At 36.4% G+C, this 19,917-nt stretch overlaps 1 protein-coding gene across 1 annotated transcript; it reads left to right on the top strand.

Moving 5' to 3' along the window:
* The first annotated feature begins 798 nt into the window (after positions 1–798).
* On the top strand, positions 799–7,238 carry LOC131038858 (cucumisin-like). Its single transcript, XM_057971414.2, has 12 exons — positions 799–805; positions 2,157–2,182; positions 2,284–2,387; positions 2,543–2,640; positions 2,735–2,881; positions 3,317–3,422; positions 4,821–5,337; positions 5,546–5,649; positions 5,776–6,000; positions 6,093–6,201; positions 6,357–6,570; positions 6,694–7,238. Exons 1-12 carry the CDS (start codon positions 799–801, stop codon positions 7,236–7,238), a joined length of 2,202 nt encoding a protein of 733 aa, XP_057827397.2.
* The last annotated feature ends 12,679 nt before the right edge of the window (positions 7,239–19,917 follow it).

Raw genomic sequence — 19,917 nt, forward strand, 5'->3', positions numbered from 1 at the left:
TTCATCAAAAAATCTATGTTGAGATCTTAAAATCTATTTTGAATGGTGATATTATTCAAAATATTTATCATGGCCACCCAATAATATATTTTATTCCAAGTCCTAGAAATCCATCAAGTAGCCCCTCATCCATTTCTTTAGTTCCAATTGTAGTTCTTGCCTCAAGTCTAGCTTCTACAAGAAAGCCAAGAAACTTAACAAATATTTATCAAACGAGTTCAAGGTAAATGCATGTAGAGAATCCACTTTGTGAGCTAGAATTTTTTTTATTACATTCACATATTAGTTTTGAGTCATCTTGTTTTGAAGATGCATGTACTAATGAGGTTTGGATTCAAGGAACAAAAAATAGATAGGTTCTATTTATAGGAATGATACTTGGGTGTTTACAAAGCTTTCACTCAAAAGAAAAGGATTGGTAATAAGTGGATCTACAAGAGTAAGCAAGAGAATAATGACAACATTGAGAAAATGCAAGGCATGGCTAGTTGCATAGTTTTAATTTTCAAACCATTTAGATCAAATTGTGAGTCCTCTTCACATCAAAAGGAAGTATGTTGATAATTGATGCTAATAAAAGATACTACATAAGGTGCAACATTTCAAAATTCTAATTTTTCATGGAATGTGCAACTTGTACAATTTCTAGCACAATTTAAGATAGTTTTAATAACTTAATTTAAGAGAGTTGTGGATGAGAATGGACAACTAAGTTGACTCGGATGCTAGTTTTTTTAAGGGTATAGATGTTATAAATAATTTACCTTTGTATTGTTTTCAACAAGTCTCAATAAAAAAATGTCAGGTAATAGTTAAACAATTTGGAAATAATACAGTTTTTTTGTTTAATATGTTATTGAAAACCAATAAACGATGTAATTTTGTTTTCACTATTAAGTGGTATTGTGAGAGTTGTAGATGATTTTATATATCATTGGAAATTGATAAACAATATAATTTTTTTGTTGTTGTCTTCTTATTTGAGTTTATCAATTGATTGAAAAACTTGAGATCTATTCTAAAATCTTCATAGATTGTACTAAAAATATGCTCGAAAAATAAAAAAAATTTAATGTCAAAATAAAGATTGTGATGTCTTTTTAACAATTTATCTTTTAAGAATTTAAACTTGAACTTTAATTTATCTTATATATCTCGATTAAATGACACTATAATGAAAAAATATTTATATTAGAGAATGAGAATACCACCCCATCCATATGGAACTCAAGTTAAAAAGATGACTTAATTTCTTATAACCAATAAAGAAAAATTATTACCACATAGAGGGTGGTTTCAATAAAAAAAAAGACTTAGAAAATGAGATTTCAAACTACGAAATTTAAAACATAAGAAAATCTCAAATAATTGAATTGAAGAAATTAGAAAGATATGATAAAGTGAAAAGGACGAGATTTCAGAATAGTAAATGTAAAATACAAGGTCTTGTCAAATAATTTGATTCAATAAAAATGATTACGTGAAAAGGATGGAGTCGTGAAAGGATAAAACATCCAAAACAAACAAAGAGACAATTGCCAACAATTAAACACAGCAGCTTATAGGTGATACAAAACCGTAACGAATCTTTTATATATAGGTGCTGCACTTCTCTTTCAAAATGGCAATCAATCATTTTTTTATAGCAACCCTAATTTAAAAATATCCATCAATAAAATTATATGGTGTAGGAGTGCGTAACAGAATCTTCATTATATAAAAATATAATTGTAATTTTAAAGCTTCACTTGTACTTTCTGATTCATCGATTGTTTAAATATTCCAGCATAATGATAGATATGCACTTGTGTTTGGATTTAAGCTTTTTGTAGATGCCTTGAGTACTATCTTGTTACGTTCAATATATTCATATCATTTAATGATCAGTCAATTGAATTTTCCATTAAAAAATTAAAAAATTTATGAGTCGAACTCAATCGAAATAATGTAAAAGATTGAAATATAGGAAATGGCGGATTTAACAGAGTGCTAACAATGGCCTCTAGTATAAACAAGGAAACATTTCACCATAATTGTGTAGAATAGTTTTAGCAATACTAAAATCAGTGTTGCAATGGCAATCCTGCCAACAAACTATTTTCTTCTCTCGATGTTTTTGTTTTTGATAATGTTGCATTTTCAAATGCTTTGTGCAGCTCCATCTCCAGAGTTAGAGAGAAAGGTATGATTTTACTGTAATCATTCCTAAGCATTAAGTTTAACTAACTCTAGAGCATGTCAATAATGTTTACTGATGGATCAATATTTCTTGTGTCAAATTAGCTTTATGTTGTCTACATGGGCGCTACTCCAGGAAAAACTGATGAAAATTCCCAGAAAGCAGCTGCTTCTGTGTACCTTGGAATGCTTGAATCTGTATATGGAAGGTTATTATATGTCAACTGTAATCTACTTTCATGTTTAACTCAATGTAACAAATTTAGCTAACAATCAGATGACTTTGTAGTGATTTTCTTTTACTAGTTCACAATAAAATTGTTACAGGAGTTATGAGCTGATATAACTGTAGTATTGGTGACAGCTATGAGGGAGCTAACGAATCGTTAAGGTATAGTTATGGAAAGAGCTTTGGTGGGTTCGCAGCTATGCTCACTCCATCGCATGTCCAACAACTTTCAGGTAAACTAATTTCAAGGGGTATTGAATAAAAAGATGTATATATATATATAATTTGAAGGCTGCTTATATAGATTAATTTACTGTTAAATTGTAGATATGGATGGAGTGGTTTCTGTGTTTGAGAGCATGAAGTTCAAACCTTTAACAACTAGATCATGGGATTTCATCGGCTTTCCTGCATCTGCTCAAACAAATAATTTGGAGTATCAGAGCGACATCATTATTGGCCTTTTGGACACAGGTAAATGTGTCAGAAGAACAGAGTTTATGATTATAGTGTTATTTTGGAGTTTACTTCATAGCTTTTTATGGTTGAGACGTTATGGTCCTATGTACTGGGCCATTAAGGATAGATTTCGTAGTGACTTCTTAGATATAGGAAGCCAATAAAACAATGCAATTTGTTCCAGAGGATTGATACACTACACAAAAGACTATAAGAATTTGTTCTCTCTACGTAGTGTTTTTTTAATCTTTTTCCACCACGTTATGGTGTAAGGGACGTGATTTGTAATTAGATGCAAAATATAATTCTTAGAATTTGACACAGAATTCTCTCTTTGTTAAGACTATCTGAATCTTAATCATTTTTTTCAAGTACTTACAAAGAAAATGAGAGAGAGATTTATCTCATAATGATTTAATCATTAGTTTGCCCTTCTCTGTTGTGTTGTAGGAATATGGCCAGAATCAGAGAGTTTTATAGACACAGGATTTGGTCCCGTTCCCTCCAAATGGAGAGGAGGCTGCCACACAACATCAGATTTTCCTGCCTGCAACAAGTTAGGCTCATTCCTTTTATTTCATTACTAATATATTGGATAAATATTACTGTAGGATGCTTGACTGGGAGCGACGAAATGTCTAAGATTCTTTGAAGTATAGATATCTTTGGTCGCCACGACTAATTCTAGGAGTCTTGATGATTTTGTGAGATAGAATTAATGTGTATGCACACACCTAAGCAATCTCAAATGAGGGTGTTTTAATCTGGGTTCTAGCCCTGAAGTGTTTTACAACACTTCTGCTCGTGGCGTTTCCGGATTGCGCACCAACATCGTGAATCAATATTCTCTGTGAAAAGCCCTCCAATTTAAATTTTTTGAACAGCATTCACTTCATTCTAGCACAACATAGCTCTTGAAAAACATTCTTCTCATTCACAACACTCTCATTCTCATACCAGTTATCTTGCACTAAATACTGCAGTATTCCACCATTTTCATCTCATATTTGCAAGCCAAGATTTGTTGTTTTGGTCTCCCAAGGTACCATTAGACTTATTAACTTTAAACCATGCCACTAAAAGATTCAAACAATGCATCATCTGTCTTGTTTTGCATAAAGATTTACTCTGAAGTTCTCTTAAATTTAACCGGCTTATTTAGTGTGTCAAATTCAGTGATTCAAACAATGCATCATCTGTCTTGTTTTGCATAAAGATTTACTCTGAAGTTCTCTTAAATTCAACCGGCTTATTTAGTGTGTCAAATTCAGTGTATACATTTTGGCATGTCCGACCGGACTCTTGTCCCTTGTATCTAGCATTTCTTATTGCGGTTTTGGTGTTTTTCAATTTGTAGACCAAATTTTGTGTCAATTTTCATGTTTTTGGCAGTTTTTGTTGCATTTTTGCATCTTCTATTAGATTTGATTCTTACCGCTTTTTTGATCATTATTATCACATTTGTGGTCTCTTTTAGCACATCTATGACAGAGATTGTTGTGTTTTTGGTTTTCTATAATTTTTTTCTGATGCATTTTCAGTTTTTTTTGTTGCGTCTATGGCAGATCCAAGCAACCTCTTGTATAAAACGTGGCTTTGCATAATATGATTTGGAAAAGGATTAAATATAATTTTTTAGTGTTCAATTTTATTTCAACCATTTTAATTTATCTTCTTTTATTTTAAAAAGTTTTCTACATATCTTTAGTTGTGGATTTTTATTATTTTTAAAGCAGACTATTTCACCTCTTTAAAACAAAAAATTTAGATTTCTCCCCATGTTTAAAATTATCTATATACTTGAGTTACTTTCTTTAACAATTAAAAGAGGTATTCTAAATATTCATTTCCAAGAATACATTCTTTCATCATTAAAAAAGGCATTTGAGAATATCCATTTGTTTAAGGAAAATTAATGTATGTTATTTAGCTATACATATGGTTGAATTTGCAGAAAACTTGTAGGGGCAAAGTTCTATCGTAGTTTTTCCAATGATTATCCTGAAGGAGATTTCTTGTCTCCACGAGATGGAGAAGGCCATGGAACGCATACGTCCTCTACATCCACTGGAAATTTTGTTAAAAATGCAAGTCTTTATGGCATTTGCCAAGGAGAAAGTCGAGGTGGAGCCCCTGGTGCAAGGGTAGCTATGTACAAGGTTTGTTGGGTTGATGGTTGCGCTGGTGCAGATATTCTTGCAGCCTTTGATGATGCCATTTATGACAGTTTGGATGTTATTTCTGTATCGCTTGGCTATAGTCGTCCTCTCAACTACTTTGAAGATCCCATTTGCATTGGAGCATTTCATGCTATTCAAAGGGGAATTCTCGTAGCAAACTCTGCTGGAAACTCAGGACCTTATAGGCCATCTGTTATAAATAATTCTCCCTGGTCTCTGACTGTCGCAGCAAGTACAGTAGATCGCAAGATGGACACAGAAATTCGTCTAGGAAACAATGATTCTATAGAGGTAAAAGTCTAAAATCTTCTATGAAATGACATTTTTTACAGAGCTAATTGAACAATTTTAGCAAAACATTCATCAGCAATTGATGTTGTAAGCCAACAAATATTTTATTGTTGTTAGAAATTAAAATCAATCTTTCCTAATTAAAGTCATCTTTGCATGACACCTATGAATAAGCTGCTAGGGTCTCAATTTGAATAACTCTCTACAGGGAATTGCCATAAACACATATACGATGGAGAAACCATGGTATCCTTTGGTATATGGAGGGGATGTTGCTAATATTTCTGGAGGTTTCACTTCAGATAACTCTAGGTAAGAAAGGAAACATAAATGATTTCTAAATTTAACAAAAAAAAAATTGAAGTATATATGATACTACTTATTTCATTTGTTCTTCTATCAAAATTCTCAAAATTTATCAGTTCTATGAATCTTCAGTGGTTGTCTATTGGATTCTCTGGATCAAACAAAAGTTAAAGGAAAGATAGTTGTCTGCTATTACTATAGCGATCCTCCAGATTATTCAGTTCTTCTAGCTGGCGGTGCGGGTACTGTTATTATTTATGATGGAAATAATGACACAGCATTCACATGGATAAACCCTACGTCAATAATATCTACTAAACAGGGGGAAACTGTGTTGTCTTACATAAAGTCAACCAGGTAAATTGCATCAAATTTGTAATTTTGGTATGAAGATAAATACTTTGCGAGACATGGAAGATTATTAGTTATTAATTATATTTTCAAATCAGCTCTCCTGTTGCAAACATTCAAAAAACTACTACTCCCAAAGCACCTGCACCAATAGTGGCTTCATTCTCATCACGAGGTTACAATTCAATCACACTGGACATTCTCAAGGTATATTGCTTTTTTGTTCAGAACATTAGCTTAAGTTATAAAAAAAATCCTCTGAAAAGAAATCAATTCTCCGTACCCAAAACTGGTTAGAAGCTCCATTATAAGAAAGATTTGTTCCATGGAATGTAGTATGATATAACGACATGTGTTATCAGCCAGACATCACTGCACCGGGTGTGAACATCCTGGCATCTTGGGTCAAGAATCAGTCACTTACTGGGTATCCAGAAGACATGAGGTTTTCCAACTTTAATATAATATCAGGGACATCAATGTCATGCCCTCATGTTGCAGGGGCTGCAGGGTTTGTTAAGTCTTATCATATGGATTGGTCTCCAGCAGCTATAAAGTCAGCTCTCCTGACCACAGGTATTTGATTCTTTGAATCTATCTCTTATAAATAATGAACTTCTCTAACATTTTAATTACATAGAAAATCCTATGAGTAGTTTTGACAAAAGGAAATCTGTAACAGTTTAACTTGTGATGCAGCATTTGTAATGGATGAAACATTGCCTGGGAATGGGGATGCAGAATTTGGGTATGGGGCTGGTCAAATTAATCCAATGAAGGCAGTCGATCCAGGGCTTGTTTATGACACAGGTGTAAATGATTACATAAATATGCTTTGCAAGGAAGGTTACAATGATACCAGTTTGCGTTTAGTGACAGGAGACTTCAGTAGTTGCTACCTTGTACCACCATCTAAGAATGGAGGGCGAGAACTAAACTACCCTACAATAATGGTTGTTACTACTCCAGGAAAATATTTTCAAGCTAAATTTCCCAGAACTGTTACCAATGTAGGAGCTGCAGAAAGTATATACAAGGCCATTGTAAGTGCACCCTCTGGAATCAATGTCACAGTGGAACCAGACACATTATCATTCTCATCTCTAAACCAGAAGCTATCATATAATGTTACGATTGAAGGTGGATCCCTAGGTAATGAAACATTGCTTTCAGGCGCCTTGACCTGGAGCTATGGGAATTACACTGTGAGAAGCCCAATTACTGTGTATGCTCTTCCAATGTAGCTTTTGATTGAACTCAAATATTCCATAATAATATCTCAGTCCATTGTGTGCTAACACCTATATCTGCTTGCATTTTGTTAATCAAATTTTGGAAGAAATGGGCAGACATGGTTATATGGCATTAGTGTAAAAACTGTCTGCAAAGAATATGGGTGTGTTGGAAAGCTAAACTAAGTAAATCGAAACTTCAAACAATATTAAAAATTATTAAATACAAACTTAATTCACTCTTTCTTAGAATATCTTGTTATTATATTTATACCTTTAGCCGAGAAGGAGACAGCAGCTGGAGCAGAGCTTATTGATCAAGGACGACTATACTATATTAGAACATCTTTCGATTTTAACACTCATTCTATAAGTTTAGTTCCTTCTAGCACTATCAGCACCTTATTAAAATGTTCTTTGTTCAAGATGGTCAATGTAGTTGAGGGTTCTCACTAGAAAGCATGCATCCCGCGATTATTTTTGCATCAAGTGCCCACGGCTATCGGCATATAGGAACAAGATTGTAGAATCTAAAACTGCCCCTGTTCTTGAAAATATATACTAACAGGGAGCAAGAAACAATAACAATAATAAAACTAGCAAGAGGTAAAAACAATTGCAGCCAGATGGATGGTGAACCATGGCTGGTCTGCTCGCAGTTTCTTCCCGACATACCAGGACCAAAGATCTAATCCTCATAGCAGCCAGAGGACTTGAAACCCTTTGCAGATTCAAACCCAGTTTAATCATCATGCTTTCAAGAGTTTTCCGAACCGCCAGAAGAATCTTAATCTCCGAGATAGCCCCCCATTCCAGAGCTCCGTTCAGCAAGCGAAATATCAGAAATCCTCGCCGAATGTTTTTTCGAAGCACCAAAGTTTAGACTCCTGGGCAAAAAAAGTCGCGACTGGTCCAAACTGTATTCCTATTGCAACTAGGAATACGAGTTTTGTTCCTCTCAAGCAACCTCTTTCTGTCAAGTAGCAGCCCCACAATCAAAGTCTGCAAGACTGCCCTCCCTCCGCATCTGTGTTGCCCTACAGGGGTTCGCCCTACAAGGGTTTGCGCGCCACGGGTTTCAGAAATTCTTTTCCCTAGTGGCCTATGCCTACTTTTGAGCTTAAGGATAACAAATGGAATAGGAAATCTATGGGAAACAAATTGTTTGTGCTTCCATCAGATTCTTTGAACCCCACGATTGACCGCCTCAAGGAAAATGCCTTCTTTTCGAAATGGTGTGGCAATGGAGGGTCTAACAAGGACATTCTTTTCTGGTGGAAATCTTCCTTTCCAGACCTCATATTAGTAAGACAAATTCAAAATGACTTCTTCTTCATAGAATGTGTGGATGCGTCGCTAAAGAAAGCAATCACAAAAGGTAGCCCTTTGTTCTTCCAAGGCTCCACCTTTCACTTCCTCGATTGGAAACTGGGATTTTATCCAGTGCAGCACAAATTTAATAAAACTCCTATCTGGTTGTCTTTAGTAGGCCTTCCATCTGAGTTCTGGTGCCCGAAGTCACTCCTGAAGATCGGTGATGCTCTTGGTCTTCTATTGGGGATTGAAGCGGATTTTCTCAAAAGCCTTAAAGGGGATATAGCAAACATTTATGTAGAGATTGATCTCTCCAAAGGCTTTTACAGTAAACTTGAAATCATTTCGGAACTCGGTAGATGGAAAGAAAAAGTGATAAGGTTGGGCAATGGAGTTCCTGGCAAATCCTTACTAAGGAACCAAATAGTTAATAACAACTCCTTGGCAGTGCCTTTGGGAGCTCTCAACCTCCCTCTTCAGCAGTCAGAACCAATCATTGCTAGCCCGGTCTCTACAAAGAGGACCTTGGATCGGGAAACTGTTCCGGACACAGTTCCTTTAGTCTCAACCCAGGTTGTTTTGATGCCCCCTCGGTAACCCCAATCTAGAGCTTCAGTTTCTCCTCCTATTTCAAACGCTGACCCAGATTTCCAGGTCCTCCACTCTCCTAGTTTAAGCTAGTGCCTTTCAAATAAATTTGCAAGCATGAATCTATCAACTCCACTCTAGAGCCCTTGGGGTTCTCAACCCTCTCTTGTTAATCGGCCACCTCTCAGTTTATCACCAATTTCTAAGCCCCAATTTCAAAAGGCTGTCAGGGGTTTGTTTGGGCAAAAAAATACTCCTTTCTTGACTAGAGGGGCTTTCAATATATTTTCATAACCTCCAGCTAAGGTCTCCAAAAGAAAGAGCTTCTTAAATCATAACAAACATGGAGGAGAATATTGAGCCAATCTTATCAGAGGGAGAGATTTTATCCCTTTTTAGATCCTCCCCTTTCCAATCAACATTTCAACCTCTCAGCGGAAATTCCCTTTCCCTTTCTCTTCTCCCTGCCATTATGGTCAAATAGTCTAGACTTGACTAGGGATCAAAATGCTCAGAATCTTTTGCAGAATCTCATGTTAGGAGAGGAAGACCAGGATGCAATATTAGATACTCCTCTTGCTGTTTTATACTCACAGATTAAGGAAAATAGGAAGTTAGGGCTTCATCAGAATTAGGAGGGTTTGGAGAAGCCGGATTTTGGTTCTTCTCCTCCCAAAAAGGGCTGTAAGTCATTCATAGAGGCTAGATTCCAAGATGGAGAGGCGAACAATCAGTCTAAACTATTGGATCTATGGAAAGTAGGGAAGGGGAATCCCCTTCCTGAACAACAATGAAAATCCTTTCATGGAATGTTAGGGGCCTCATTGCCCCTAACAAATAGAGGGTGAAGAAAAGATGACTTCTTTTGGTCAGGGCAGACTTAATCCTATTGCAAGAAACTAAATTGGAGGACAAGCTAGCAGTTTCCTTTGGAAATGGAATTAGCTCTTTGTTCCAAGCTTCTCTTCAAACGACAATAGCGTCAGTAGGTTCCTCTAGAGGACTAATGATAATCTGGAAGCTTTCTAAAATTAAAGTTGAAGGCATTGCATCTAGCAGGGATGGGATCCTTGCCAAAATCACCCATCTCTAGTCAAATACTTCTTATTTCATCATCAATATCTACGGTCGAGTGTCCCCACAAAAAAAGCAAGTCACATGGTCTTCTCTGGATGGAGTTTTATCCACTATATCCGATGAACAAGTCTTCATTGGGGGTGATTTTAATGCTATCAGGAGGGCCTCAGATAAGACTAAAGGAATCACTCATTTAGGGGGGTCCCAATAGGATTTCAATAATTGGATTGAAGGGAATGGTCTCTTGGAAATAGATTCAGGAGACACCTTTACATGGACAAACAAAAGAAAAGATTTCAGCAATATAGCAAAAAAAATAGACAGATTCTTTTAGCAAGGAGACTTGACTCTCTTTCCTTTTACTCCCTCCTACAGTGTCCTTCCTTGCTCAGGCTCAGATCATTACCCCATCTTGCTCTCTTTGCAAGGCACTCAAGGATCATCTAGGACTCCATTCAGGTTTGAAAATATGTGGATGAAAGACCAAAATTTTCTTACACTGATAGAAAATTTGTGGAAGGAAGGATCTTTTGAGGGTTCAAAACTTTTTTGTTTCAATGCAAAGCTCAAATTAGTTAAACAAAAACTGCTTCAATGGAACTCTCATCATTTCAAAAACACTTTCTCAATGAAAAGATCACTAGAAGAGAGATTAGCAGCTCTTAATGATAGGATTATCTGGGCGGGAATGGATCAAGAATCTTTTCAACAGGAAAGGTCGCTCTTATTGGAATATGAAGACATTCTCTCTAAAGAAGAAATCTTTTGGAAGCAAAAATCTAGAGAGAACTGGCTCAGAATGGGGGACAAAAACACCAAGTTTTTTCATAATGTAACAAAAATTAGAAGAAGCAAGAATTGGATATCTAAACTACAATCTATGGATAACAAAATCTTAGAGGACCCAGAGGAAATTAAGGAAGAGATTGTATCCTTTTATTCTAATCTTCTAAATAACAATGAAGGATCTCATTTGTTGGATCAAAATAAGCTACTGGCAGGGATTCCCAAGATCATAACAGATGATCAAAACCAGATGCTAAATGAGAAAATAAAATTGGACGAAGTATTCCAAGCTCTAAACCAGCTCCCCTTTGGCAAGGCTCCTGGTCCAGATGGCTTTCTTGCGGATTTTTACAAGAAATGCTAGCATATCTTAGGTCAGGAACTCTCAGAAGCCCTAGAGTGCTCAAGAAGTTCAGGGAATATCCTCAAAGAAGTAAATAAAACCTTCATAGCTCTCATTCCAAAGAAGGAGAAGGCAAAAAATCTTGGAGATTATAGGCCCATTTCCTTATGCAACACAGTTTATAAAATTCTCTCAAAGGTGATGACTAATAGATTGAAGCCTCTCATGGACAACATCATCTTAGAAGAATAGGTTGGCTTTGTTCCTAGTCGCTCGATCCCTGATGGAGTGATTGTAGCCCGAGAAGCAATCCACACCCTCCAAAGCACTAATAGGCTAGGTATGATAATAAAATTAGACATAACAAAAGCTTATGATAGTGTAGATTGGCGCTTTCTATGCAAAATTATGCAGGCATTTGGCTTTGACAATCAATGGATCAACTAGGTATTTGAATGTATATCAATGCCTAAATTTTCAATTCTGGTTAATGGAAAACTAGTAGGCTTCTTTCTCTCTTCAAGCGGTATAAGACAAGGAGATACTCTATCTCCTTTTCTCTACATTATAATGGCAGAGGCATTAGGAAGGGCAAGTAAAGCTAGTTGAACCATTAAGCTGTTAGAAGGAATTAAAATAACAAAAAAATTTGTACTTACTCATCAACTGTTTGTAAATGACAACCTTCTCTTGGGGGCAGTGAATGTAAAGGAAGCCTCTCATCTCAATCAGATTTTAGAAATGTATGGAAGGGATTCAGGCCAATTTAGAAACAAGGATAAAACCAAAATTATTTTTTCACTAATCCAATTTTTTTATAGACGAAAATTATCAGAATTCTAAACTGCAGAGATGGATGTCTTCCATGAACTCACTTGGGCATTCCAATAGACCAAGGTCTAAGGAACTCTAAATTATGGGACCCGCTAAAACTAAAATTTGAACAAAGTGCAAAGTCCTGGAAGGGCAAATGGCTCTCTTGGGTAGGAAGGCTAGTGATGATCCAAGAAGTGATCTCGGCCCTTCCAATTTATGTCTTATTCATACCATCCCTAATAGCTAGTGCCAAATCCTTCATAATTAAGAAGATGAGAAATTTCTTCTAGCAAAACACCGAAGAGAAGAATAAAATTTCTTTAATAGCTTGGGACAAAATCGTTAAACCTAGATCAATGGGTGGCCTAGGTATTAGGGACCTTAAATCACAAAATATAGCTCTATGGGCTACACTAGTTTGGAAATTCATAAAAAACCCCAATGCAACATGGGTTAGAATGTTGGCAACAAAGTATCTTCCAGACCAGAACCATCTCAACACCATCAGATCAGGCAATTTTCCCAAGGGGTCCAGAAACTGGAACTTTATCATCTCATGTTGAAATTTGGTTTCAAATTCAATTTCTTGGGATATACATGATGGCTCATCTAGTCTATTTTTGGAGGACTCTTGGGGTTGTTATACACCTCTGGCTAATTTAATCCACATCCCTGTTGCAAAACATTGGTTCAAATAGAACTGGGGCTCCTAAGTTGGAGACTATTTGGAAATGGGCGACTTGTTGAACCCACATTGCTGGAGATGGAAAACAATGGAGGGCCTACCAATTCCAAGGGAAGACCTAGATCAACTCCTAGGACTTCTAGAAGCAAGAAACATCAATCCCAGAAGAGGTCAAGAATCTCTTATCTGGGCGCTAGCCAAAACTGTGTAGTATAATTCAAAAGATGAATATAGAATTCTAGTTAGCCTTGTAGATCAGTGTAACCAAGATATCCCTTTGAAGTTGTTTTGGAGCTCCAAAGTCATTCCAAAAGTGGGCATCTTTGCATGGCTGGTCTTCCAAAAAAGGATTCTAACTACAGATAAGTTTACAAGAATGGGCTACAAAGGACCATCAAGATGCATTTTGTGTAAAGCCCAATCGGAGATAGTGGACCACCTTCTCTTGAATTGCCCCTTTGCTTCCAAATGTTGGAGATGGCTTTGAGCCAAGTTGGGTTTGATTATAGCCCTACCGAATGACATTAAATCCCTATTCCACAGTTGGCCCCTTCCTATTAAGGAGAGTTCCCTAAGTCAAATTTTGGAAGTATCCCCATCATGCTTAATCTGGGAAATCTGGAAAGAAAGGAATCGTAGGTTATTTGAAGGCAAAGCTAGGAGGCAAGATTCAATCTTGAACTCAATTGAATTGACAATAGTGGAATCAATCAATTCCAGAATAGAATTTTCTTTGGATCAACCCAAAGTCTTTTCTTCATGGGATAAAAATATTAGGCTAAAGTGGCAAGGAATTAACATCCCTTACTCCTCTGGTCAAAAAATCAATGCTAGAAAAGATGCAACCTAGTCCCCCCCAAAACCGGATTGGGTGAAATTAAACTTTGATGGGGCCTCTAGAGGCAATCCTGGCCCTTCTAGAATTGGTTATGTTATCAGAGATCATTCAGGAGCAATTATTGGGAAAATGGCAAAGCCAATTCCCCTAGACACCAATAATATAGCAGAATTCACTGCCGTGCTACTTGGCTTGAAGGATTGCATTGACCATGGTCTAAGAAATGTCTCACTAGAAGACTTCAAGCAATATTAGAAAAAATCCTTGATAATTTGAACAGACTTGAGCAATTTGGGGCCAAGCATATCTACAGGCAAGAGAATGTAGTAGCAAATGCCTTATCAAAAATAGCAGCTCGAGGCTCTTCCATTCATTGGTGGTTTTAGAGTTTTCAGGGTAGTGGTTATGTAGACCAGGTCACATAGAAAGTCTCACCTTTATGGAGTTTTGGGGTCACTCTTTGTCAACCTGTTTGAGGAACGCAGATTTCAAATTTGAATGTTTACTACCCACCTTCCTTTGGCGGCTTCCATTAACGGCTAATTCACTTTTTCGAATTCATGTGTCTACCTAAACCTGGGGTTTATGGTGGTTTCAGTTTACCTTTACCAATAGTCCAGTAAATCTAACCACGTCTTCATCTTTCTGTATTTTTTTTGAAGCTCCAGTTGGCTTCCGCCATAATTTTGTACCCTTTGTATGAGCTGTTTGCAGGTTCCTCTTTCCATATGCACTTGGGAAGAGTTGGTTTTAATTTGGATATTTATCCTCCACCACCTTCATGGGAGCCTTTAATGCTCATCTTCTCCTCACTATTAGGTGTTGAGACGTGTGCCTGCTTTTCCTATTGGATCTTTTTCTGCACGCAGCTTTCATTTCTTTCTACGTAATCTGCATTTTTCTCTCTAGTTTCCTTTCTTGCTTGTCCTCTCTTCTCTTCTCATAGTGTCTTCTGAACCACCGGTTGGATTCATCATGAGCGTCTACCCAAGTCCTTCCTCATGCTTTGGTGCAGACACTCCTATTTCTCTGAACGCATCCACTCATTAATTTTCTTCCAGAAGGATCACGGATTTGAGACTAAAGCATCTCCTCATCCATGTGGACCCTTTAGTTTTGCTTGCAGTCAAAATGATCCTGGGTAGTGCCCATTTGAGTAGGGAAGAGTACCCGCAAGATAATACAAACATCTCCTCTAGGTTTGTGGATTCTCTATTGGATCAGAAGCTACCCAAGCAAGTTGTTTGGAGCCTTAGCAAGGATCTTTTTCTAATGAAATTTTGCAAGATTTCCAAGAAATCTTGAACAAGGTCCTCCACGAGTCTAGGGCACCTTGTCCAAGCGACCAAATTCTTTTCAATGCTCACAAAGAGCTTATCAAATACTATCCTTTCCTACTTAATCTGAAAGGAAAAGATTTGGATAGGCACAAAGTCTTTGTTGGAGTAGGTTTGAGCTACCTTAAATGGAGGTTTTTGGGAGATGATCCAGAGGCCATAGGAAAAGAGGAGGACCTCTTCCAGTTTGGAAAATTGAATTGAATCCTGCCCATGTAAGCTACATAGGTAGAACCACAAGTTGGACAAAAGCCATAGTCATTTGGGTCGTGGTCGGGGTCATCCAGCAGGTAGAGGTTGAAGAAGAGCAAGAATTGAGCTGCACCAACCTGATCCTCCCACTACAAGCTAGGCTCTCTTTTGTTGTTGTGTCAATTTACATTATCGATACTTAACGTATAATTGTATAAAGTTTATTTTGGTTTCTTTTGCATATGCTTAATCACTCTAGTTTTGGGCAGTTGAATCTGCCATAATCATTTTTAGCACTATTTTCATCAAACTGCTAATTTTTTTATGGCTTTGTTAAAATGGTTAAACCATAAGTTTAATGGTTTCTTGACTGTTGAGGAAATCATGTCTTGCTAGGTTCACTGAGAATAGCTTTTTAATGACATTATCTAATATAAGATTTTTTTGTACTTAATCTAAATCAATATAAATCTTGGCTTTACCTTTACTGACCAAAAAAAAACAATTGCAGCCAAACACAATTAATCTCAGAAATAAACAATATTATGTTTTTAATGCAAACCCATGTTTTTCAAGAAGAGATTATTTATTGCAAAATAAATAATATTATAAAGAGGTTGGCTTTTAAATAGAGATCACAACCTTTATTAAAGTCACCATAGAAAACTAACAACAATTAACTCTGCTAATAAAAAACTGTTTATTATAAGAAGAAAACTCTAAAATATCATAGCATGTGTAGCATGCTATATTTAGTTGGAAATAAATAGTTTTTTAGAGGCATGCACTATATGGTGATGGTTCTAATGTTAGTCTAACTGCATGCATAGCATGTTTTTATTTGCAAGGATCCTAAAAAACAAATTACTATAGAAGAGTAAATATGGAGCATGTAGTGAATGCAAAAAACTAAGAGTTTAGCGATGCATGACAAAGACTTTGTCTTTGATGGGGGAAGCCATAAATAGTGGCTAAGCTCTAAGATGCATGCTGGAACAACATCGATTATCTTCATACCCCACCTTGATGCTGAGAGGGTTCACAATCTTATCTCCTAGTGCTAAAAATTGAGCTTTTCTAGTTGCCTTGGTGAATATATCCGCTAGCTGATCCTGGATGTTGATGTGCTTCAATTCAACATCCTTCTTCTGCACCAAATCTTGTATGAAGGGATATTTCATATCAAAATGCTTTGTTCTGCTGTGATGAACTAGATTCTTAGCTAACTTGATGGCACTCACATTGTCACAATAAATTACTATAGGTTAAATTTGTTTTTCTCCAATTTCTTCCAAAACGTTTCTAAGCCAAAGAGCTTGTGTACCTGCTGAGGTAATTGCAACATACTCTGCTTCTATAAATGAGAGGGTCACAATGCTTTTTTTTTCAAGCTCCAAATAATTAATCTAGAACCAAAAGAGAAACAATTTCCAGATGTAGATTTATGGTCATCCATACTACCTCCCCAATCTGAATCACTAAAGCCTACAAGATTGAACTTTACAGAAGAGTAGTAATGCATACCAAAATTTAAAATTACCTTTCACATACCTCAAAATCCTCTTGGCTGCCTTCATATGTATTTCAGATGGATTTGTCATATATCTTGAAATAAGTGAAACTGAATATGCAATATCAGGCATTGTGTGGGTTAGAAACATCAAGCTGCCCACAATACTTTTGGAAGTTGTCTCATCAACTAAATCAGCACCATCATCTCTACATAACATATCTCCATGACCACTTGGAGTGGAGGCAGGGTTACAATTAGTCATATCAAATTTTATCAGCATATCCTGTGCATACTTTGTTTGACAAATGAAAATCTCATCCTTACTTTGATTAACCTCCATTCCTAGAAAATATTTCATTAGACCAAGATCTTTGATCTCAAATTATTTCATCATAGAAGCTTTGAATTCATATTTCATCTTAGAACTATACTACCCATACATAAAATATCATCAACATACAAACTTATGATTAGAATATCACTACTTTCTTGTTTGTAGTAAAGGGTAGGATCACTCTTACTTCTTTGGAAGCCATTATCCTAAAAGTATCCATCAATCTTGGAATACCATGCTCTTTGTGCTTTCTTGAGGCCATACAAAGCCTTCTTTAGTTCATGTAGACAAGATTCTCTTTTCCATCTAGTTCAAAACCTTGTGGCTGCTCCACATATACTTCCTCTTCTAAGTACCCATTCAAGAAGGCACTTTTCACATCCATATGATGTATGCTCCACTTCTTCTGAGCTGCTAATGAAATCAACATTCTTATGGTCTCTTGTCTTTCTACTGGTGCAAATGTCTCTTCATAATCAATTCCCTACTTCTGTGTGAAGCCTTTAGCAACTAATCTTGCCTTGTGTCTTTCAACACTCCCATCACTATTAAACTTGGTCTTGTAGACCCATTTGGTGCCAAATTGTTTTCTTGTCATGCAAAAGTTTTGTTAACTCCCAAGTGTCATTCCTGTGAATGGAACCCATCTCTTCTTCCATGTATTGCACCCAAACCTCATTAGTACATGCATCTTCAAAACATGATGGTTGAAAATCAGCCTTGGCTAATAAAGCAAAATTCACTGTCTCACCTATTCAGTTTTCTTTATGTACTTGATTTCCACTCCTCTAGTAGATATCACTCAATCTCATTACCTTCTTTGTAGAACTTGGAGATGAAGTTGGACTTGAACTTGGTACTAAAGAACTTGATGAAGGGCTTCTTGGTGGAGTTAAACCACTGGATATAGAAACATTAGTTGTCTGCTCATGATCAATATTAGCAGTTATATCAGCATTCCAAACAGATTTTGGCTTCTCAACATGGCCTTTTTGATGACCATAAACTCCCTATTCATCAAAAATCACATTTCTTGTGACAATAAGCTTGTTAGTGAGGAGATTATACAATCCATAAGCCTTGGTTTTCCCACTATACCCAATAAAAATACATGACTCACTCTTTCCATGTAACTTTTGTCTATTTTGATCAAGTACACGCACATAAGACAAACAACCAAAAACTTTGAAATGATTAACATTAGGCCTTTTCCCATACCAAGCTTCATGAGGAGTCATCTTTTTGAGTGCACTAGTGGGGCCATCTTTTTTAGTGCACTAGTGGAGCTATGGTTGAGGTTGTACACTATTGTAGCAAATGCATCTCCCCAATAAGAATTTCTCTAACCCTTAGTTTGTAACATGCACCTTGCCATTTCAACCACAGTATGATTCTTTCTTTCAACTACCCATTCTGTTGAGATGTGTATGCAGTTGTGAGCTTCTTGTTAATGCCATTAAGATCACAATAACTCTAGAAATCCTTTGAGAAAAAATCTCCTCCATGATCAATCCTTGAACATTTGATCTTGCACCCTTTCTCATTTTCCACAAGGGCTTTAAACTTCTTGAATGTATCTAGGGCTTCATATTTTGCCTTCAAAAAATATACCCAACAATTTCATGAGTAATCATCAATAAAAATGAAATATGATGGCTTACCCAAACTCTTAGTCTGCATAGGACCACATATATCTGAATGAACAAGCTAAAGTGGGTGATGAGCCCTGCATGCATTGTCCTTTGGAAAATTTTCCCTTGCATGCTTTCCTTTAGCACAACCTTGACAAACCTCCTTGTGTTCCTCAACCTTGGGTAAACTAGAAACTAATGCATGCGAGGTTAGAAACTTCAAACTATGAAAATTTAAATGCCCATACCTGATATGTCATAACCAACTTGAATCCTCATAAGCCATATTTGCCAAACTGATGTTATGTTCACCAAACCTCAAGGGGAACATCCTATTTCTAGTCATAGGAACAACAATGGTCACCCTATTACCCTTATTCTTATCATAGATAGTACATGTCTTATTCTCAAAGACTACTTTATAATTTTTCTCACATAGCTGCTCAACACTTAACAAATTGTGCTTCAATTGTGGAGTATAATAAATATCATGAATACCCTTTATACCTTTTTTTGTTTAGACTTCCATAGCTCCTTTGGCAACAACCTCCAATGATTTATCATCACCAAGCTAGATGTTGGATTTGAAACTTCCATCCTTTGTTGAGAACAACTTCTCATTCCCTATTATATGGTTAGAGCATCCAGAATCTAGGTACCAAACATCTTTACTAGTATTTTCACCCTTGGCATAAGATAAAAATAAGTGATCAGGATGATTCTCACTACTTTCTTGAGCATAGTTAGCACTTTTACCTTCTTTCAATTTTCATTCTCTTTCAAAGTGGCCATACCTATTACAATGGTAGCATTGAATATTTCTCTTATCAAATCTACCTCTACCTCTTCCTCTAGAACCACCTCTTCCTCTTGAGCCACCACTACCTCTACCTCTTGAAGAATTTTGGCTTTGCCCTTTACCTTGGCCCTGATTGATTTTGGCACTACTGCTTCTTGCATCTTCATTTTTTGTGATTTGTAATTTAGAGGAAAATGCTTTCTCTTCACCTTCAAAATAATCTTTCAATCTTTCTTCATGAGACATCACAGATCCAACCAATTGATCAAACTGTAGTTTTGTCAATTCCTTGCTTTCTTATATGATTATGGAAACACGATTCCATCTGGGTGTCAAATATCTCAACACTTTTTTTATCAAAACTTCATTGCTTACAATTTCCCCAAGTGTAGCCATTTTATTGACCACATCTTTGACTCTGACACAATAATCACTTAT

The sequence above is a fragment of the Cryptomeria japonica genome, chromosome 9 (assembly GCF_030272615.1).
Source record: "Cryptomeria japonica chromosome 9, Sugi_1.0, whole genome shotgun sequence".
In the NCBI taxonomy this organism is placed as follows: domain Eukaryota; kingdom Viridiplantae; phylum Streptophyta; class Pinopsida; order Cupressales; family Cupressaceae; genus Cryptomeria; species Cryptomeria japonica.